Source organism: Halichoeres trimaculatus, unplaced genomic scaffold (assembly GCF_033239565.1).
Source record: "Halichoeres trimaculatus isolate MK-OKI-2021-1 unplaced genomic scaffold, fHalTri1.1 fHalTri1_scaffold_18, whole genome shotgun sequence".
Taxonomy (NCBI): domain Eukaryota; kingdom Metazoa; phylum Chordata; class Actinopteri; order Labriformes; family Labridae; genus Halichoeres; species Halichoeres trimaculatus.
Window position 1 is genome coordinate 16,756,817 of NW_027437196.1, and position 22,930 is coordinate 16,779,746.

The 22,930-nt window shown below is 40.0% G+C and overlaps 1 protein-coding gene across 3 annotated transcripts in view; it reads left to right on the top strand.

Annotated features, from left to right (window-relative positions):
* Positions 1 to 22,930, top strand: part of mllt10 (MLLT10 histone lysine methyltransferase DOT1L cofactor) — a 53,727-nt gene that overhangs the window by 16,290 nt on the left and 14,507 nt on the right. For 2 of the 3 annotated variants that reach the window (XM_074693496.1, XM_074693497.1), the window contains exons 7-12: positions 4,746 to 4,835; positions 13,619 to 13,717; positions 13,997 to 14,333; positions 14,940 to 15,158; positions 16,310 to 16,798; positions 22,609 to 22,769. In XM_074693496.1, coding sequence (XP_074549597.1) covers positions 4,746 to 4,835; positions 13,619 to 13,717; positions 13,997 to 14,333; positions 14,940 to 15,158; positions 16,310 to 16,798; positions 22,609 to 22,769 — 1,395 coding nt within the window. The remainder of the gene's footprint in view (positions 1 to 4,745; positions 4,836 to 13,618; positions 13,718 to 13,996; positions 14,334 to 14,939; positions 15,159 to 16,309; positions 16,799 to 22,608; positions 22,770 to 22,930) is intronic. The other variant, XM_074693499.1, reaches the window with a different exon arrangement.

A 22,930-nucleotide genomic window follows, 5' to 3' on the forward strand; every position in this document is an offset into this window, starting at 1 on the left:
ATACACACTATCCCCTAAAACTGATCATTTATTTCACCTAAATCATCTCCATGATGAAATCACTCCAACTAGAGGATTTTTTTTGTTCTGTGTGATTTTATGTTAATGTTAATTATTATTTAGGACAAAATAGTGATGCCAGTGTTTCTAATTTTTGGATTTAAAAAAATGACCAATTTTTTTTTCATGTTCCATTTTGTCCTTTTTGGCTCACTGTAGTTAAACTGCAGCTGTTCCACAATAATGACAGTTGAATGGGACATTTTATGTAAAAAACAAAAAAATGCCATGACAAGTCAAAAGTGAAAGTGTATTGAAGGTATCAAAATATCAAAGTACAGTACTTCAGTGCTAAGCTTTCTAACGCTAAACCGTAGAGTGTGAATCGCAGTCCTCCTCAACTTGTGTCATGTGAGACAGTGTTATCTTTCAAAACAAAAACGACGATTAGACACAAATTAAGGCACATTGACACTGTCTCCTTCCTTTACATCATGGTTTTCAGACCAAACTGGGTTAATGTTGCATCATTTGTTTAAACTATAAATCTTAAGTCAAGATTGTTACGTTGATTTGATTTTTAAATCAAAACCTTGCTTAAATTTGCCAAACGTTGTTAGGATAGATTATAAAACTGCTGTGAATACAGAGAAAAGGGAATTTCAATCATATGTTAACACACAGGATTAATAGCTGTTGATAACTGTAATAAGAAGAATTGAGAGTCAGAATTCAGATTTATTTCTTCATTCTTTAACCCAACAACGCAGACGACTCTGTGGTCACAACACAGTCTCAACACACCCACCACTTCTTTTTCCCTTCCACTCTTTCCTTAGCCTCATTCCTTGTCCACTGTTTCCTCTTGGGTTTTTTAGTTTTCTTAATGCTCTTTTCTCTCTTTATGTCTTTTCTATGTTTGCTTTCCCGCTGTTAGCCTCACTTCCACCGGTCTTCATCTACTATTTTCCACTTCCCCTTTTCATTCTCTCTTTCTTTGTCCCTCTGATCTCTATTAAAGTTGCCCATCACTCCATCCACTCCTTTGCTTATTGGCACCAAATCCTGAATAGGAACTGTTGGGTGGGTTTGCAGGTACAAGATGTGGACCCTTGAACCTGGTTTTTGAGTTTAGTTTTATTTATCAAGGATAATGAAAAAGAATCTGTTTTTCAAATTCTTTAGAGATTTTTCCCGTCGTTTTTACCTGAACTTTCTGGTCAATTAGTTTCTACCATTTAGTCACCAGATACACCGGCAGCTTTTGTCCAGCATTAAATCAGGGGAATAGTTTCAGTTTAACATGGTAAAAGCGTTGAAGTGCTGTAAAGAAAATCTTCCTTTTTTGAACCATGAAAATCCACATTGGAATGAATAATGGTTTAAAAGGGCACACAGGTTAACCTTGTGAAGGCAAAAAACTGAAGCTTTTGTTATTACATTTCTGCGCAATTGGCATTCACTCCTCAATGACAGATAACCAGTTTATTGTCCATGATTGCAGCCCTACCTCATCTTTTGTGGTCTGTTAGCCTTGCTCTGGCCATGCAGCCAACATTATGCAGACCTGATGGGTGGACAGCTCGCTTTTGTCAAGCATGATTCAATCAGATAAGAGAAGAATGAGAAGGAGGCGCATATCAACACACATATCCAAGTACTAGCTATGCAGAGGAAATGTGTTTTCAAAGCACACATTGACCGGAGAGGCGTCCTGTTGTCCTCCAGATTTTTTACTACCTCTCCAGCAGTGAACAACTTGTAACAGATGAACACACGTACACACACACTGCTGAAGTTGTGGGAGGGACACTGTTATGGAAAACACAAACGTGACTTGATTATTATGATTTCTGGAACAGTGGCTTGATGATTGAAACACAGGACAGGCTATATGTTGTGTGTGAATAGAAATGCACACTGAAACACACACGCAGATGACATTTCACAATGTTAACAAACGCTGATGGAAAGACTCATGCTGCTGTATTGATCGTGTATGAATGGCTTTGGATGCTGGGGCATAATGTCATTAAGCTGAGATTGTGTGGATGACAGGAATGTACGGGAGGGAATCAATGATGAGGAGAGCAATGTTGTTAGCAGAGAGCGTTTCATAAAATACCATTTGATGGATGTCTACGGCATGTTAGCAACATATGGTTTGGACTGGACTCTGACAAAAGCCAAATCTAATTTTGAGTTCAGTTTATTTCAGTTTAGTCTGCAGAAAAATCGCTCTTGGGTCAGCTATTTCATCATCGCTACGTATGCTATTATTTTCCTATTTTGTTAGAAGCTTTAGTGCAGCTTTCTGATGAATCTGTGGATCTTTTGCAATCATCTGCATTTTTACTGGAACAGTACATTTGAACATTTAAACCATCCTATGTGACAGTGATCTGAAAACTTTGTTGCAGGATATTCTAGTCACTTGCTGTCCTTTAAAAGTATTATTTAGGAGGTTTAGCAATATGCTATGTGCACAAAATGACCAAAGCAGCACAAAATCTTGTAAAATGATTTTTAAAAACAAGTCTGGAGTGAACGAAGGGTAGAAAGAATTGGTGTCAAATCAGAGAGAGCGTGCTACGCAGTCCTCAGGAAATATCCAGAGAACAGGATATGTGGTCCTACATTTTGATCAGACTTGATATTTTTAAATTGGTGAGGCCAAGCACATCACCAGAGGTGAAGCCATTCTTTACATACTTCTAGGCCTGTCACGATAACAAGTTTTGCTAGATGATGATTTTTCAAAAAAATTATTGCTGATAAACGATATTATTGTCAATATTATTTTGATTTTTTTTTTTTCATTTTTTTATTGATGTAATTATGATAAATGGGATAATGAAGTGAGTACACCATATCAAAAGCGAAAAACTTAAATTTCTTAAGAGTATTTAACTGTAATTAAAAGGTCAGGATCTTTTAAATAAAATAAATTAAACAGAAAATGAAATAAATTTAACAAACAAGAAAGAGAAAAAAATACAATGAAATTGACTCTGTTTTAGAAAAAAATACATGTCAATGAAAAGAATTTATACTAATCAAAAACAATAAAACATAGTCCCTGTCTCTAAAGAAAAAACTAAACTCCAAAAAAACAACAATAATAAAAACTATAGCCTAAATAAAAGGGAGTTTATACAGTTCCTGAATTGTTTGTAACATGTACTTTTTCCCAGGCAATCCGTACTGTCTGTCAAACATTTTTAACGTTTCTGGCTTTCAACAGTATTGAAGGGCTGTATTTCTTGGCAATGTAGCTGTCTTTGAGCGCCCACCATTTGGCGCTTTTATTTTTATTTACTTTGCAGACCAAAAGCCTCAGTAAGAGCGGATTGTCAAAGAACAAGGCTCTGCTGCACCTCCCTCTTCTTCTTCGTCGCCACTATTTTCAAACAAATACAACATATCAGCTCGTTGGTGTTCATGAGCTCACACTTTGTTCATTCTGATAAAAAACAAAGTATACCCACACTGGGACTGTGGCAGGCGGCTTAAGAACCGTATCTTTCGTGCCATTGCTCATATTAGCGTGTGTTTCCTCCTTACCCCTCAGGACGCTCGCTTCAGCTCTCTCCGTGTGTACGCGCAAGCAGCCCTGTCTTCACCCCAAAGATTGCATTTTTGACAGATGCTCACTCCGCTATAAATCTGCTAAATCCGCTACAGAACCTATGCACCCCGATGTTAGGAAAGATAGACGTCGTGAGCCATCTCCTCATTCAGCCTCTTTGGTCGAAAGAGAGGAGGAAAACAAACATGCATGCACGTGTCAGTTTATCGAGGCTGGCAAACTTACCAAGGACGTTTTATTTATTTATCATTCGGTTAATCGATTTATTGATAATCGTGACAGGCCTACATACTTCACACCACAGAAAAATTTAACAAGATAGTCTTGGAACAATCCAAAATTTGGGCCTTAGCGCACTTTCATTGGGAAGCACAAATTAAACCCAAAGTCAACATGAATATCGAGTTGTTTTAACCAGCATTAGAAATTCTAATTGAGTGAAAAGCATCACTGACTGACAACAATCAATGGACAAGACAACTCTTAAGAAAAACTGCTTTATGGGTCACCAGTAAGAGTATATTGGACAGAATATAATTAGGTTTGATAAAAGTCAGCACAGTGTTTGCTATAGCTCTCAAAGTAAAGCATTGCCATGTGGCGCAGGCAGCATGTGAAGCCAAAGGAAACTTTCACAGGAAAGTCCAATAATCACCAGCTATAACAGAAACACGATCACTGGCCATGGCTCTTTATTTCTTGTTAGATACACACGTCTAGATCTGTGACTTGAGCTGATGCTGATGATATGTAAGGATGTAGTTATATGCCGTAGTAGTAAGCTGTTTTGCATTTTGAATAGAGTTTTGATACAATATTTGAAAGAAGTTCCTCTAGATTACTGAGATATCACAAGAGGACAGCCATGTTACATTTTTTATTGTTAGAGTTGAGATTTAATGTATATTTCTCTAAACACCATCTGCCACCTTACATTTTCTGCTATGTAGTGCCAACAAGCTTGTTCCTGTCACCATCACTTTTTTAATGCCAAATGTTTTTGACTGTTTCTGAATTTTAAGTTATTCTTGAGTTCAGTCAGCCTTTTTTTAGCTTAAGTTTCATTTCTAGTTCAAGTTTTTAGTTCTTTTTGTTTTTGGCCATTTTTCCTCTGGACTTCATCCAGTAACTTGGAGTTCCTCTTTACCTTTTTTAGCGAAGGAGCAGGGGCCGTGGTAGTAGATCTCAAAGCTTAAGTGACTCTTCCACTCAGTGTATGGATAGACCCCCAGACACGGACACGAAGGTAAGACAGCCCTCAGATCTTACCCTCTCTATGCCTCCAACCCCATGAATGTGACTCTACTCGAAAACATACGCCCTCACTGTCACATGCTCACTCTGTGGAGGGACAGGCAAGCCACCGATCAATAAGCATTCTCAGCGGCAAATTTAATGGCTCTGTAATGAGCATTTATGGAGACAGTCTTTGAATGAATGGGCAGGAGATTATTTATGACAGGAGGAGTGACAGGGGACATGTTTGTTCAAATTAACAAGAGGGGCACACAAAGAGACGTGTGGTTTTGTTTGTATCTTATCAAATCTTCAGATAGTGCCTGTAAAGTTGCGAAAAGTGACATTTTAATGGATAGAAATGAATGGTAGTCTTTGACATTGAGCATCAGCATTACACATTTTGTCAGTATTTCCCTAGGGGGATCTATTCTTTGGATGTGTTTTTTATTTTTAATTAGCGATACCATCTAAAACCATAGCAGCCTGATGTGAAATCAGTCTTCAAACATGATGTTCATGATTTTATTCCTTGAACCAAGCTGCTGTGACATTTCGATTGTATCATTGCTGGTTTAAAGCAGCTCTCCTACACCCACCAGCTATTTAATGAATGCTGCATCACCGTGACTTAATCAGTCACAGCTGTTTGCAGAACATGTAATCACAGGCTGCAAAAAATCAGAATTATAAGGACTCAACAAGGCAGTCTATGTGTGTGTGCGTGTTTGTGTGTGTAACAGAACAGAGTCCAAACAAAACCTGCCCCTCTCCAGAGGTAGATAAAGCCGTCTTTCACAAAAAGCTTACTGTTTTTTAATTTATCGACCTCTTTGATGTTTAACACTCTATTAGAAGCCTTCACGGGTCAGTATCACTGTGTAACTGATGGGAGGTATTAGTATGGCTTGAACACTAAGAGAAAACACTCAACTGTCCCTTAATAGTTCATCAGTTCAGAGAGAGTGCAGAATTTTTTTCACTGTCATTGATCCGTCTCTCCAAACCCACCAACCACACTTTGAAAATGCATCCATCCTTCTCTCCCTCCTCCAGCGGGAATCACTGAAAGACTTTAGGAGGTCCTGATTCTGTGGTTGGTGTGGGAGCGCAGCTTGATCAAGCACTCAAAGCCAACAGAAGACAAGGAGTCAACACGAATTAAGCTTTTGAATGGTTATTTTTGTGTGACAGAACTTATTACGGATTTTCCAAAGAAATCAAACTTTAGCTTTCCTTGGTGTCAAACTGATGGATGAATCAGTCAGGGTCAAAGCCATACAGTGACCTCCAAGATGTTTGATTCAGACATAAAGCCAAGCAAATAGACAGCAAGAGAAATAAAGTAATATATTGGCAGCATGTGAATTTGGACTCTGTTAAAATCACCAGGGCTTGTTTAAAATCTGAGTGTGTAGTCTCCCATGCAGCTAAAAGTTGCTAAATGATGCTATTGCCTAATTCACACAATAAGCCATTTGCATGTAATCGTCATGGACGTTGTTGGAGAGAGGAATAACATTGTGGGAGAGACGGAAAGAGGGTTAAAAAAAAACCCAAGTGTAAATATGTTTAAAACTACAAATGCTCTTTTATCGATTCATGTTTTCTTTTTATTGTCTTCATATCAACCCTCCTCCTTTATCTGGGCTTGGGACAGGCAGAAGTGTCCCAAAAGAGGCAAGCACACGTGAGATTCATTTGCATGTAGTCATCTGCTCCGACTGCAGCTGCGAGCTGCTCCGTCTGTGAGTGTTTTGGAGAGGGGAGGGGCCCACAATAGCGTGTTGAGGAGCGTTAGATCAAAACATGCTTTCACGTCAGAGTCTCCAACTTCCAAAAAACTCATTAGATTTGTCTCAAGGTGTCTGAAAAATTGCTAAATGTAGCAACAAAGTCGCTCAGTTGGCAACAGTTGTAGCTTTATCCAGCACTTTCTTACCAGCATCATCATAGCTCACTTTAATCACCTTGTCCTATAGTTAGCAGCTACTTTAGCAGTTAAAAATGAACCCTTATTCTTATGCTGTCAGTAGTGCTGCACGATTATCGCAATCGCGATCGCAATGTCAGCACATGCAATTACGTAATCGCAAAAGAGGTGCGATTGTGCAATTATTTTAAAAAAGTGTAAAAAATGAGCGTGTTTGTGAGAGTGATGTGCGTGTCTGTGTGTGTGTGTGTGTGACTGAGTAAGAGAGCGAGCGTGAGATGACTAATCAGTCACTGTTTCAACTGGTCATGTGACTACCTGCCCCCATGGTACGGCAGTTTAATCAGACAAGATGGAGCACAAAGAAGTAAGTGAGGTGCTCATGGTGAAAAGAAACTCTACCTCTGTTATTTGGCGTTATTTTGGTTACCGGTTGAATGACACAGCAAAAAGATGTAATTTTTAAAACATGCAAAGCAAAAGTGGCATAAATGTGCTATTTTGAATACAAACAAAACAGTACTGTTGTGCTGTACATTGTTGTTTGTACACAGTAAGTTTGGATATTTTAAGAATTATTACACAATTAAAATCCTCAGTAATCCATCTCTGCTCTTTTCTTGATTTTTCTCCATGATAACCAAGCAAATCTGTAGACTCATGACACAACTTTTTTTATTAAATCGCAAGCACAATCGCAATCGCAATATTGTCCACCTAATCGCCAATCGCACCTTTTCCCCAAATCATACAGCACTAATAGATTGGTGTGTCATGAAAGAAAATCTTTGTTTCCCTTATTTTGTCAAAGAGGATAACATAATTCAGATTTTTTTAAATATAAATATGTATAAAACATGCTTACATTAGCTTACAGTACTCTTGCTGTTTTTCAAAATCAAAATAGCTTTTATTCGCCAAATATCTTAATGAATACAATGAATTTAACTCTGGTTTAAACTGCAGTCTGTGTGAAAAATTATTGTGAATAAAAAACTGGATATTAAAAAAAAAGAGAGAAAAAAAATAGAGCTTAAGTCGTCAGCTAGTTATTTTTAATGCCTCCACTCAGAGAAGAAAAGGACGATGGATGTATCAAGAAACGCAGAGAGAGTGAGGAAGTGCCGACGGTTGGTATCAAACTCAGGCAGCCTGCTCGAGACTTTCGCCTCTGGAAGATTTTTACCACCAGGCAAAAACTGCGCCCCACAGTTGTAGTTCTGCAATGGTTGTGTATGCATGCATGTGTGCAGCCTTGTATATGATGTGAAACCCTCTATGGCTTTTGTTAATCCCACCTTATTTGCATTAGTTGGAGCACCCTCTACCCCCTCACACACACACACACAAATCCTCACACACGAACACACTTCTTCTCTCTCCATGCACATTCCAGGGTCAGAGATCAGTAGGCTCAGATGTGTGTGTGTGTGTGTGTGTGTCCGTCTACACACGCATTTGTTATGTGGTTTGGAGGCTCAGATGTGAACCCACCTCATGTTAGACCCTGCAGCCAAACTTCAGCAGGGGCTAAAAGATCCCCCACACTGGCCGCTTAGAAAAGGCCTGCAGGAAACTCACACACACACACACACAGCCCTTCACACACATCCATACATACACAATAGCTGGTCAGAAATCTTGCAGGAAGCGGCACGGGGGAATTCCTGCCAGGCCAGGGTGGATTATTTTCCCCCTTACTTCCTGTTCCTGTGCTTCCCCTCATCTTCCCCCCTCTCCCCTCTGTGTCTGCTCCCTCTCATCTTCCTCCTGAGGCTACTGCGTCGACTTGTGAAACATTTAAAAACATGTCATATGGAGCTAATGGGCATTAGTGTGCTTGGATCATTTGTTAAGAGCTTTAAATGTAACATGTTAAAGATAAATCATTTATTCCTTTTTGATTTTTTTATTCCAGAGCACAGAAGAAAAATTTCATAGTTGTTTGGTTCAGGGGACATTGAATTTTTTGCAGGGATTGTTGAACGAATTATCCAATCACTGCAAATATGAAGATTTTTTTGGACTTTTTTTGTTTTAGGTTTTACATTTTCAGTTAATGACTGTTTTTAGTAAAAAGAAAATAAGAATTTCAAAGACATGAGAGAATAAGACTTGGAGATTTTTACATGTACCTACAAATAAGGGGTTATTTCAATAAAGAGATAAAGCTTGATTCCCCATGTAAACTAAATGGATTGATTACAACATTATGCAATGCATATAGAGGCACACTCAGGAGTAGTTTCAGTGCTGTTCCAAAACATGATAAGAAATAGAACAACTTCCACTCTCTACATTAGAGACAAGTGGGAAAAGGAACAAAAGAGTAAAATAACTAGAGAAGAGTGGCATAACATGTGTAAGACGCAAAGTAAAACATCAAGCTCTAGAACATGGAGGGAATATGGCTGGAGAAATATAATTAGATTTTTCATCACCCCAAAAATCAAAGGAAAATCCTCACTTGTCCCACAACCTTGCTGGACACAGCGTGGGGAGTATGATGTGGACCACGCTCATGTGTTTTGGCAGTGTGTAAAAATGAGCAAGTACTGGGACGAAGTGTGGAAAGCAATGAAAGCAATCTTGGGTTATGTAATTCCTAAGACATGTGAAGTGCTGTATTTGGGAAACTTAACACAAGGAATTATTCAAAACAAAGACAGATACCTGGTTGGAATATTACTTGTGGCATGTAAGAAAGCCATAAGAAGAAAATGGTACAAGGAGGACCCTCCCACTCTGAATAACTGGATGGACATTGTGGAGAATTTATATGACATGGAGATCTTTACACACAATTTGAGACTTCAACAATCTATTTGTCAAAAAAAAAAAATGGGAAAAGTGGATGGACTTTAAAAAACCAACCTGAAAGACTGAGGAGAACTGACTATTTACAAGGAGGCTGTATGAACTTTTGTTAACTGACACAAAGTTGTTGTATAATATGTTTTTTTTTGCTGTAACCTCATTAAAAAGTGAATAAAATATAAGTATTAAAGAATTTAAAAGAAATGGACTTTGGTTTGGGGAGTAACACAGTAAACTTTTCTTCTTTTATATTTTCCTACATTTTGACCATTTTGAAGGAAATTTTAGATAAAAATTTTAATACAGTTTGATGAAAAAAATAGACAGTGGCAAAATGCTTTAGATGTGTGGTTAGAGATAGAGAAATTCCCGGGCACATGTTTCTCAGACTGACTGCAGCTGCAACAGTTAAAAGAAATAATGATCATATTATTCAGCACGTGACTCAGACAGAGAGGATTTCAGCCTTCGTGAGTTTGCTGATGAATAGATGTGTCCCTCGTCCTCTGCCACCTCTTACATTTACCCCACGCAGTCTCAAAGAGCACCCGGACAAGTCAAATGATCAGACCGCTAATGGTCAGCAGCAGAGAAAGAGGGGAGAGGACACGCTGAAAGGCTTTGTCTCTGCCTGTATAATCAATTGACCTGATTGATAAGGGTGTGTCAGGGTTACATTGTGTGTGTGTTATGTTTCCCACGCCCAGTGCTCGCGCTTCGCGAGTGTGTGTGTGTGTGATATCCGACCCTCTGCGCTCAGGCTCTGTCCATCAACACCTTCTCTTGGAATGTTAATGAAAAACAACAAGGCAATCCCGAAGAATCTACCTCTATGTTTCTCTCACTCTCCTTTTCTCCTCCTTCCTCTAGCAGGAGATGTGCAGTGTCTCCCTTTGTATTTGTATCATTCACACTATCTTTTTTGTCTCTCTGGTTATCTTATTTCTGTAGCTGGATTAACCTGAAATATTTTGCAAATCAAACACATATTTATAAGATGACCTTGAAAAAATGAGCACTTCTCTCCAAAGCATGGGACTCGGTGCACGGCTGAGCAGAGCACCACAGAGCTTTGCTTAACTGCTCAGCTTGCTTATTGTGGTGTTCACATGGGCTTTGTGTAAGCTGCAGAATCTGTTTTTGTCTCATTTGACTTTTCATTGAAAATGACTTTGATTAATCAATTATTACTAACAGCTTAATGCAGTTTTTTAAGTCTTTGCTTTGGATTGTAATCTAAAACAGATAGTGTAATACTTATTCAACTCAGATTGACAATATTGAAGCTGTACTCAAAGATGTACCATTGCAGGGTGTCCGCGGGGTCTCAAAAAGTATTAAAAGTTGATGAATCAATTTTGGGAAAATTAAGGGCCTTAAAAAGTATTAAAAAGTCTTAATTGTGGTTTTATGAGGTATTAAGTTTCATAGGTATTCAAGCTTTGACCCTAAAAATATCCATGAATATTTATTTTCCTCCTTGCAACTGTCCCCTGATTGGGGCGTTAAACATTCAGCCGATAGAGTGCTAAAATAGAATAGAATAGAAAAGAATAGAGTTACTTTATTGATCCCAAACTGGAAATGTTTTGTGTTAAAAGCAGAAATCGATGGAGTCTGTAGAAAAATACAAAAATAAAACAGAATAAAATAGAAAAATACATAAAGCTATACAGCTAAAAATTAACGTCATTTCTAGTTTCACAAAGATAAATTAAATACAACATTAAAGCAAATCACGCAATCTCCGACACATGTCCTAAATTTTTTAAATGATGAAATTATTTCTCATTTTCTTCAGCAAGTTGGCCTTGAATAACTGCTGTTTCTTGTTGTGGGAGTGTCGATAAACCTGCCTTTAGTTTCATTTGTTCTTTCAAGCTTTATTCCTCCTTAGCTTCCATCATTTCTGTAAAAATGTAAACTACAACTGTTAAAAAGTGCATGTACTTCTTCAATTTTTTTAAACTCCTTGCGGCTTGAAAAGTGTGAAAGAGAAATAGGTGGACGAAAAAAAAATCTAAGTATGATATTTTTATTTATTTATTTTATTTATCTATACATTTTTTAAATTTAAATCCTTTATTTCAGTCTTTGTTTATAAGCTGGTTTGGGAAAAGTTTAGATGTCAGATCCCCTGAGTAAATCCTTATAACTGGCTCACATGTGGTGTGCATTTTGGGGGAAAATATGGCTCCTGATATAGTCTGTAGACACCATCATCATCACTGAAGTTTTTCACACGATCTGGTGTTAAAACAGAAAACTAAAAGCAAGCATAAGCATATCGTCTTTATTTTGTCGGGCAAACTGCTGCACTTTCTTTGTTTTAGCTTGTGTCGTCTTACCCAGAGCTGTGCAAACACAAAAAAGGCTGAAACTGAAAATCCAGACTTAAAAGAAACACTACAGTCGCAACAAATGGAACTTGATAATCCATGAATTATTTGATTGTTGATAATAACATTTAAATTCTCCAGTGGGAGCCTTGTAAGTCTCCTCACAGGAATAACCACCATTCTTGAACTCTGCAGATTTTGGATTTTGATTGATCAAAAAATTACTCAGTAAATGAAAAGATGTAAGCAGGTGGTTACACCCCTATAAGTGACAGTGATCTGCCTGTATGTGAATCATAAAAGTTGTTGCTCAAAGCTGAAGGAGCAGAAGTCGATTTTAAATTACAACCAGGATCCTGATGTTTCCAAGGATACAAAATGTGTCCGCTGTTTTGTGGGGAAATATGCGTAAAATTATACATGAAAGATGAGGAATGTTTTCATTTCATGGGATGCTGTTAACATGTAGCCAATATTTTTTCATTTCCACATAGCCAGAAAAAGAAACTGCATTATAGGAGTCTGTCAGACATTGTGGGGATGATTCAAAGAGCATCAAAGCTCCAGAGAAAAAGAAACAAAAGGAAAAATAAATGCTAGTTGAAGCTGCTGTTCAAAGTCAGACCAAGAAACATGTTTTCTCCTAAAGTCATGAGTGTTAGCATTAGCGGAAGCATCAGCAACGTGCAGTGAGGTTATGGTGAAGCTGCTATCTCCGTATTTGGCTGGTGGTGTCTGTTAACTGCCACTCATAGAGGAAGTCTGGCTAAACTGTCACCAGCCCCCAGGCAATCACTCCTCCATGAAACCCTGGGGGGAGAAAAGAGGGGAAGGACGAGGGGCCACGGGGGTTTCTGGTGTTTCAGAGTTTTCTCAGCATTATGAGCATGTTGAGTCCCATGTCGTCTCCCAGAATCGCTGCATATTTTCACCACCTCTCTTCCAGAGTGTGTAGATAGACGTGTGCCCGCGCTACATGTAATCGTCCATGTCAGTGTGTGTGTACGTGTGTGTGTGTGTGTGTGTGTGTGTGTGTGTGTGTGTGTGTGTGTGTGTGTGTGCACCTGTCTGCTTGTACACACGTGCAGAAGTGTCGGGGTGCGGGGCGTGCATGTGAGGTGTAAATGCGCTGGCACCCAGTCGCCACCTCAGGGGTGCGAGAGGAGGGTGGCGGCGCGTGTGGTAGCCAGGGTGTAAATTGAGCTGTGATCGCCCAAGAAGCAGGATATGATTGGATGAAACATTGAGACCTTGTGCGCTTCAGCATGAGGCACTTAGACACACTGTGCTTTAAACTGAAGCCGGCTGAATTCCTGTCTCCTCCTGCCCGCTTTTTTATCTCTGCTCCATCACTCTCTTTGTGTTTGTGGATCTCTTAGCTTTCATCTCCTACTGAGCCTTTGAAATGTAATTCTCTTTCTGTTTTATCTTTCTTTTTGTCTGCCACACACACCCTCCCTCTGTCCTTATATCCTAATAACTCATACCATAGTTTTTTTTTTTCTCTGTAGCACTAATATTTCTCAGAACACTTACATATGTGGCTCAGTATGTTAGTAGTGCTCATGAAATGCAGAGGGCTATCAAACAGGGTCATAGGAGATCTGTTTTTCTTTCTGTGTCTGTCTTTATTTCTCTGTCCCTGTGTCATGTCTTAAGCAGCTTCATCCATCTGTTTCTCCTCTTTCTCTGCTTTCTGTGTAGAAACACAAAGAGCGAGACAGGCACAAACCGAGACACAAGAAGACCTCCATGGACATGTCTCCCTCCCTGGTCCTTCCAAACATCATGGTCCCAGAGAAGGTGAGCAAACTCTTCATCACTGTGGTGCTTTGACTTGGCTTTGCCATGTGACTGAGCTTTACTACATTCACATAAAGGAAGGCTGCCGACTTTTTCTTCTCTTTACCTTGATTAACCTTTGTTGAGTATTTCCCACACATCCTGTCCTTGAGCTCCCTCCTGGGAGCTCCATTTTTTGATTATTTCATTCTCCTGTTCCAAGGCGATTTATGATTGTCATCCTCCCTTTCTGCTCGCAACAATCATTTTCTGTTCACTTTCCTCCCTCTCTTCCTCCAGCCCTACAACAGCAGCAGCTCAGGGGGAGGCGTCCCCTCCCTGCCAGCGTCCTCACAGAAAAGGCTGGACGATGGCAGCGCCCGTTTCACCAACGCCAACTTCCAGGAAGTGTCTGCCGCTCACTCTGGCGGCACCTCCAAAGACGGCTTGGCTGTGGACGCTGGGAAAGTAGCGTCAGAGGTGAAGAACAAGAAGAATAGCGGCGCAAGTCACGTGGTGGGACAGAGAGGCGGCCGCAAGTCTCTCACCTCCTCAGGGAAACCCCTCCCCTCCGCTGTCGTCACCATGGCAACTTCTTCCACATCTGCCTCAGCTTCTACCGGGCCGTTCCACCAAGGTAAACTGACAGCTGCTGACGCTCCAGTGTGTTCAACCTCCCACAGTAAAAATGACACAAACACCACGATGAGCCTGTTCTCAAAAATCCAGACGCTTAAAACTGTGAGTGTGTGTGTGCGTGTGTCATTTCTGTCATTTCTGGATTTTGCCCAGATGCCCTTCTTTTGTGTGTGGCTGTGATAACACTGTTTCGTCTTGACTGGCCTCTGGCTCCTGTAATCAGGGGCCCTGTCTGGGAAAAACACACACACACACACACACACACACACACACACACACACACACACAGAAAGAAGTGCAGGGCTCAGACTTAAAAGAAGTCAGCGTCCACCCTGAGCTCCTGTGTTTGGTATCTGAACCTTGGAGCTCTTGTGGGGTGTGTTTGTGTGTCTGTGAGAATCCATGCACTGCTGTTTTTTCAGACCAGTTTGTGTGTTAGATGTGAGTTCTGGGTGATGAGGGAGCTCAGACTGTACGGCAGATAGAGAGTGGGAGAGTAGATAAAGTGCTTATTTAGGCTATCTTTTTTCTGTTGCTCCCATGAGGGGGAGAGGAGTCATATGGAAACTCTCAGATGTAATGTCTCCTCTGTTTTTTTTCACAGGGCTCCTGTTGACCAGTGCGAGCAAAACATCCTCTGCCTCTTCCTCCTCAGAATTCTTAAGTTTCTCAGATCCATCGTTGCGTCCCGGGGGCGGGACCACCTTCTCCTCCCCTCCATCATTCAGCAGCTGCCTTGTTAAGCCGAGCTCAGAGGGCGGAGCTTCAGAGGGGACCACCACACTTTTTGGTTCTCTCATGTCTGCTACGACAGCGTCTGCAGGTATAACATAACAATGGTCACTTGTAGCTTTATTAAACTTAATTCATCAGGAATGTGCTTCATTTTCAAAAGTTTCTAACTCAAATTAAAAATCATTTTTAGAAAGGGGGGATGAGCTGCTTAGTGGAAAAAAGAGAACGCAAAATAGCAGTGACCATCCTTGAACTCAGTGCTGAGCCATGTTGGCTGTTGTATATTCAAGCAGGTTATTTAAGGTTATTTTAATTGAAAAATTAAGCTTTCAGCTAATTAAGCATTATTCACTCTCGATTTCCGTTTTGTTTTGTTTTTCCATGCGACGTCTTTACAAAGGCTGTTATCAGCTTTGATGTCATCAAGTCTCCTAACCGGGAACCTGTGTCAACCATAATCTTCTTTTAACTTTTGTTCATACCAGTCACATGACTGATTCATACCTGGGACACCTCATATCTGTGATGCTGTGGTCTTAAAGAAACATTCCCTAAATAAATTTTCAGATATACAGTACTCTCAAGAAATATATTCTTAACAAAAAGTTATTAACTCTGTAGTTAAAAGGTTTTAATCACATTTGTAAAATAATTTTGAAACAGCTTAAACTGATATGCCACACAGCGGTAAATCTTTGGCCAGTTGTTGATTTATCACAACTTTTTGAGGTATTTCAACGGATGACCTGCCTTACAAACTGCAAGTACATCACCAGGTGGTTTTACAAGAGTAAAGGTCTTAAAAATGAAACAAATATTGCATTATGGGAAATTTGAGTTTTGTTTTGAGATTTGTTCTTACAAAACTACTTTATTTTGGACACAATAATGAATATTTTCTGATTTCACTCTCATAGATTTAATATATTCTTAATTTCTTTGTGTTTTATTAAAGCTTGTAAGGATCCTTGACTTTTGGGAAAACAAAACAGGCTTCTTAAGTTGGTTTTAGGATTTTAAGGCTGAATAACTGACAGATGTAATGAGTAAATAACCTGTGCATGAGTTAAAGTAATAATCCACCGCAGCCTTAAAATACAGGAGCACTACTGACACAGAAAGTTTGATCCTCCTAGAGTAGACCCTTTGGAAGACTCAAGGCCAACAAACTAAGCCAAAACACCTTGAGGCTGCAGTCTTTATACTTAAATATTCAGTTCTTCTTTTTTATCATTTCAGTGGGCGGGAAGCTGTATGAGAATTCCCACAGTCACACAGCGAGTGAGACGACAAGCCTCAGTGGGTCTGCTGGCTACAAACGCCCCCCACCCTCCAGCTCAGGGCAGGGGATCGGAGGAGCCGCCGCAGGAGGAGGGGAGGACGGGGTGAAGAAGAAAAAGAAGGGCAACTGGCGAAACAGATTTGGACCTTGCTTCACCACGGATGTGAAGCCTTTGGAGCCGGCGCCCTCCCTGACTCTCCCCGCCTCCTCCACAGCCAACACCTCCTCCTCGGCCCCCACTGCCTCCCCTTCCTCCTCCACATCCTCAACGCTTTCAGGCCGGCCTGGCTTGGTTTCCAGCAGTGGATTAGGGATGGGGGTGGGGGGAGGCGGAGGAGCAGAGAGGGGGCTGGGGGTCATGGGTGTCAGCGGTGGGATTCAGAAGTCCCCGTCTCTCCTCAGGAATGGGAGTCTGCAGAACAGCGGCTCCACGACCGCTGGGCCAGGTGAGGAGGAAACACACCAAACACAACACTGCCTCAGACATCACAGCGAGGATCACTCTCTTGTCCTCTGGATTAGGTGTTCATCCTCACTGTTTAATGTGTCTGAGCAAATGACCAAAAATCATGAAATCATTGTTGGCAGCTTAAACGAGGAAACCGTCCCCTGTAATTCACCATTAAGTTATGCAAACAAGTTATGTCCCTTGGCGCTCCCTGTAGTGATGAAAAAGATTAAGAAAGGAAGTGGCTGGTGTGTGGCTTTGTTGCAGCAGTTTTTGTTCCTCACTTTCCTCCCTCCCTCCCTCTCTCCACATGTCTGAGGATCGCCTCTGTGCCGCAAAGTATTAACATTACCAATCACAAATGGCAAGGATTTGACACACCTTTGTAATTGGCTCCCTGTGTGCCTGCACGCGTGTGTGTATGTGTGTCAGAGCGCAGTTCATGTGTTATTTGCTCACACACGTGGAAGCGGTCTGTATGTTTTTTTTTTTTCTCACCGTGTTCAGTTGCTTGGCAACTGTCTTTATGCTTTGGAGTTCCCCTCTGCTGATGGAAATGGCTCAGTACAGCCCCCACACATCCCACATCTCCCCTTTCTTACAGAATTACCACCCTTTTGTTTCTCTCTGCTGCCGCTCAGCTGCTCTCTGTTACCTGCAGTCTGCTCAGCAGCTCACCTGTTGATGCTGGATGAGCTGGAGGTTTGTTTGCATTGTCCTGGTTTACAAATAAAGGATATAGATACTCTAATCAGAGCAGTAGAAATCACTGAGGATGTGAAATCACTCACAGAAACCCACCATCAATTAATTCCTACCTTTTTGGGAAATTGATATAAGGCTGTTGCATAAGAAAAGGCCTCTTATCTTTTCTGTCTTCAGTTTTAATCCTTCTTTTAATTATTAAAATGGAAAAAAAAATCTTTTGTTAAAATAATCCTGAGTATTTTATCTAGTTTGGGCTGATAATAAACAAATCAGTGTCACATTTATTGCAGCAAACATCAAACAAGATATTTTAACTTCCTTATTAGATATTAATTTTCCCTACGCACGCATTTTATCAACCGTTGAATGTAAGTTAGAGAAAGAGAAAGTGATGCTGTTACTTAATGAATGTGTGATGCTACACAGATTCTCTAAACACATTTAAAGCTTTGTGTGTTGTGACAGACTCAACCTGAGACACATATACACTTCTTAAACTCAAACCAGCACAGATCTGGTCTGGTCCCAGTGTGTGCTCATGCCTGCAGGCACAGGATTAAGTTATTAAATAGTTTCAGCGTAGCTTCAAGCTGAATATTGTGTGGACGTATTATTACCCTCTATTTAACAGGCTTAACTGTGAATTGAGAGGAATTCTCTTATACATATAAGTATCCGACCATAAATTTGATCCCCAGTCATGCTTTCAAACCGCTCTTTAATGGCTGTTTATTATTTTTATAGCTTAAAGCATTAGATGGTGATTCAGACCCCCAGCTCGGGGCAGTTTACATTCAGAATATAATTTTTTGCAGCCGCAGCGGTCGAGGATAATTTTTGTTTGTGATTTCACGTCCATCTCAGTTTTTGGGTGCTTTTCCTCGCAGCAGTGGCTGCATTTCTGCCCACAGCTGGTGAAAGCAGATAGGGAAAACAAAACACTGGTGGTTTAGTATGAGTGTGCATTAAATGTATGTGTGTGTACATGAGTGTGTCTGTGGACCGTGTGATGTTCTTTATACTGTAAATATTTAGCCAAAGGTTAATGCAGGGCAGTAATGGTGGGATCTTGGCGTTTGCACCCCCCCTCATCCTGTCTGCTGACTCCATCATGCTGATGGATAGATAGTTAGCCTGATAGATGTGTGTGTGTGTGTGTGTGTGTGTGTGTGTGTGTGGAGACAAGGCCAGGGGGTTAGATTTTGGTTAGGTTAATGTTTGACGGCAGGGGGGGTCACTGATGGGACGGTCGAGCTGGTTGAGCGCAGTGGGGTCTGTGTGTGCGTGGAGGAGGAAAGATGCTAAGGTGGTTGTGAATTAATTCAGTTTAGTGTGTGTGTGAGTGTGAAAAAACACTGTGGAAAAAAAGGTGCTTTTACTTTTTATCAGCAACTTGCACATTTTGAAAAAACTAAAACCAGACAAACCTGAAAATCAGGAGAACAGCATTTTGTTTGCGCGTGTGTGTTAAACAAAAATTAAGCCTTAAAAATGTTATTAGTGACATGTGTAGAAACACGCTGGAATAATACATTTCTGCACCTAAAAACATTTTTTTTGCTGTTGCCGTTTCTACGCACAAATATAATTTTTTGGGGTGGATTTTGACATTTTACTAATTTTATTTTATTTTTTTTTCATTTTTTCAAATTGTAATAATTATTTTATTATAGATTATTATTATATATTTGGAAAAAAAACAATTTAGCTTTAGTGTCTTAATTTAGCGTAAAGGGTTGACACTGAAGAGATTTTTAATGGGAATTCACCAGAAATAAAGATTTATTCGAAAAACCACACACACACAGACACACACACACACACACACACACACACACACACACACACATATATATAAACACAAACATTATTCAGAAACTATTTATCGAATATTAACGTCATAGATGTGAATAATTTTATTTTCATTTGTCTAAATTCAGCCTGCGCTCAGTTTGAATCTCAAATCAGTCTCTAACTGTTTTCGTATTATTGCAAAGAGTCTTGATTACAACTTTACAGTCTTTCTCAAACATACATCAGTGCTACACACATATACGGACACATATACGGACACATACACACTTTTATATATTGACACAGAACATACACACACACATACACATTTGTTGGGACTGTCCTTCATGTTGCACTGCTCCCTCACACCGCCGTCATGTTTGAATATATTTCTCTTCCTCTTTGATGGTAAAAGATTCTCAGAATAATAGCTGTCTCTCTGTCACTCCAACGCTTCAAAGTGTGTGTATGTGTGTGTGTGTGTGTGTGTGTTTCATTCTTACACCATGATTAAATGACTGTCTGCTGTGAAGAAAAAAACAAGCTGTGGAGCCTCTCCTCTCAGCCACTGTGCTGTATGTTACCTCTAGCTGCATAATTTGGAGCAAGTTGGCGGTCAGATCTCTGGTTCAGCTGTTTAAATAGCAGCCATGTGATGCCTCCCACTTAGTTTTTACATTGGATTTAACCCTCTCTAAACAGGCAGCGTAGATTTTCTACGGAGATAATTCCAGCTTGAACTAATCAAGGTGTGTATCTTTGAAGCTTACAGAGCAGACGTGTTTAGCAGGAAGGGAAAAGGAGCAGGGAGGTCGAGCAGTGGAGGGAGTTGGGCTTCAGGGGCCTGATGTTATTGATCACACAGATGGGGTATAAGTTTTACAGGCTTGTGTGGTGGAGGAGTGAGTGTGTGTGTGTTTGCAGAAGTGGTTTACCTCTTTGTCTTCTCTTCTCGGCCATAAAAAAATTAAATCTGGTTAAAAAAATAAATAACAGCTAGTGTAAGTCTTAAAATAAGTCACCTTTTTTTGAGTGAGGGAGGAAAAAAAACACCAGTAATATCAGTCACTAGATCCCTGGTGTTAACATTTCTTCATCATTTTGTCAGTTTATTTAATTCCTTTCATATTGTTTTTAAATTACATATGTAAGCAAACATTTCCTGTTAAACCTGGATCTTTTCCAGTTTCAATTTAAAACCACAAGATGCAGAATTAAAACTCTCGTAAACAGAGGTTACATCATGAAATGCTCCTTGACATAAATTTCCACAAATTTTCCCTTCTCTGTTTCTTTAGAGAGAATAAAAAACACAAGCTGTTGGTCAAAATGAATGAATTAATTGACAATCTGGACGTATTAGTTTCAAGTAAGCATGTGGCAAACATACAAAACAAAGAATGATTTATTCGCAGCAAAGCAGCTTTTGAGAAACCTCTGTGTTCTTCTATTAAACAGTCAATATTTAATAACAGACAGATTTCCCCGTGTCTGTGGCTCTGTTTCCGCTCCGTCCCTTTGTGTGCCGCTCTATTCGAGCTAAACTCTGACAAACTGTTGGTTTGGCCTCTAATCCAGCTGCTGAGAATCTCACAGCAGCCCGTGCCCCCTGAGTCATGGCCGCTCTGCTTTGGGTATCAATTTTTCTGGTGCATATTACAAAGCGTTATAAATAGTATGTAGGGCTGTGCAGTGTTCCTATCTCTCTGGCTCCCCCCCCTCTGCCTCCACCCCTCCCCTCCTGGCACAAAGATCTCTTGTTCCCCCGGTGAATGTGCGCTGCCCTGAGCCATTCAGGCTTTTGTGGGGCTGAGGGGCCCTCCACCCCTCCTCCTCCTCTGCTGGGGTCAAAGAGGGGCAGGGGCAGGGCTTATCCCTGGATAGTGGGCGAGGACGAGGTGGAGGGGAGGGAGGGAGTAAAGAGATAAGAGAATGGAGCATGCGTGTGGGTGTGTAAAGATGGAGCAATATGTTTGAGCAGGTGATTTAAAACTAATGTACATCACACTAAAAATATCTATGACTAAAAAAAAAAACTGTTTTTGACAGAATTGATTTCCCCTCCCTCCTCTCCCTCCTCCTCCTCCTCCTCTTCCTCCTCTGTGTCAGTTTGTGAAACATTAATGTGAATGATTTGTCTCATCAGATCTCGTGTCAGCAGCTCAGTGTGCGTTTATGTACGTTTGATGTCAAGCTTCTTTTTTTTCCCTCCTCATAAAGAAACCAAACAACTTGAAGGCAGACCTATGAAGTCATGCATCACGTTTGTTGATTTACTAATCATGCATCAAATTGGTTAAAGCATCCTGTTCACACATGGTTTCAGCCTAATTTTAGATGTTTATTGTTGCAGAATTGAACTGCCTAAGTTTTTAAGCATCTTTTATATTTAAAAAAAAATAAAAAATAAAATTTAGTCAAACAGAGAAACAGAGTGTTTCTGCACGTTTAAAGCCTTGCATATAAAAGTCCTGCTGTCTCTAATTCTCATTCAATTCAATGTTTTGTACCATTGTCTTTTTACTTTTCCTTTATTTTCACACCCTCTATAATCTTGCATTAATATATTGTATATTTCCTCTTTGATTAAGTTGCAACTATTGTCTGTGAAATTTGAAAAAGGAAAACTAAATATTGGAAAACAAAAGTGTAAATTCTTTAAAATGCTGAGACAGCACCTTTATGAAGACTATGCAGTTGCTTGAGGTGTAGTTTGTTTGATGGTGAAGCAGTAGTTGCATAATTAATCCTAACATAAAAGTGTAGATTTAAAAAAAAAAATCTATGAACAGTAGTAAAACGCAAGGATTATTAAATGACAGAGTGTCTTATGCCTAACTGGCATATTTACATGGATGCTGCGCTGAAATGTTGATTAATATGCACTGTCCCTTTAATTGACGAATAATAATTAATGGATGAGAATCAGTCTGCAAGAAAAAACAAATGAATAAAATAAAACAATGACCTTTGTGTGTTCTGATGAGTTAGATTGTATTTTAGGGTTTTTGTTTAAAATGATTTATCATTTGATCATGTAAACCTTTGTTTTAAAGGAAGTACGTTAACAGAAATAAGAATAATTTTGTTTTTGTTCTACTTAGAAGTGTTAATAATTAATTTGATAAGCTGATTGACCTTATCCAACATTAGGGCCCTAGAAAGTAGACGCCTGCCTTCATTTATTATTCCGATCATAACTCATCAGAATCTGATCATCTTTTATCAAAGACTGTCTGAAACAATCCTCCTGATTTTCTTTGAAATATTAAAAAAATTAACTGGTTACTTCTGTTTCCCTCACAGGTGTATTCTCTTGTCCTGATGGGCCATCGTCAGGGACAGGAGCCGTCGCCGTGGGCGGAGCCAGCTCTGAGTTATCGCAACAACAGCAGCCCACATCTTCTCTGGCCCCTCCCTCCCCGTTCACAGCCACGGCGCCGCTCACCAGCACAGCCACCACACACGTGAGTCTAAACACAAACACATGAACACGCACACACACACACATCTCAGGCATCTCTGAGTTTAAAATGTGGTTTCCTGCTTTATAAAGAGCATAAAATAAAGTCTTTGCGGTTTCTTCTGACATGAAATTGACAACAGACATGATTGTCCTGCCAAATAT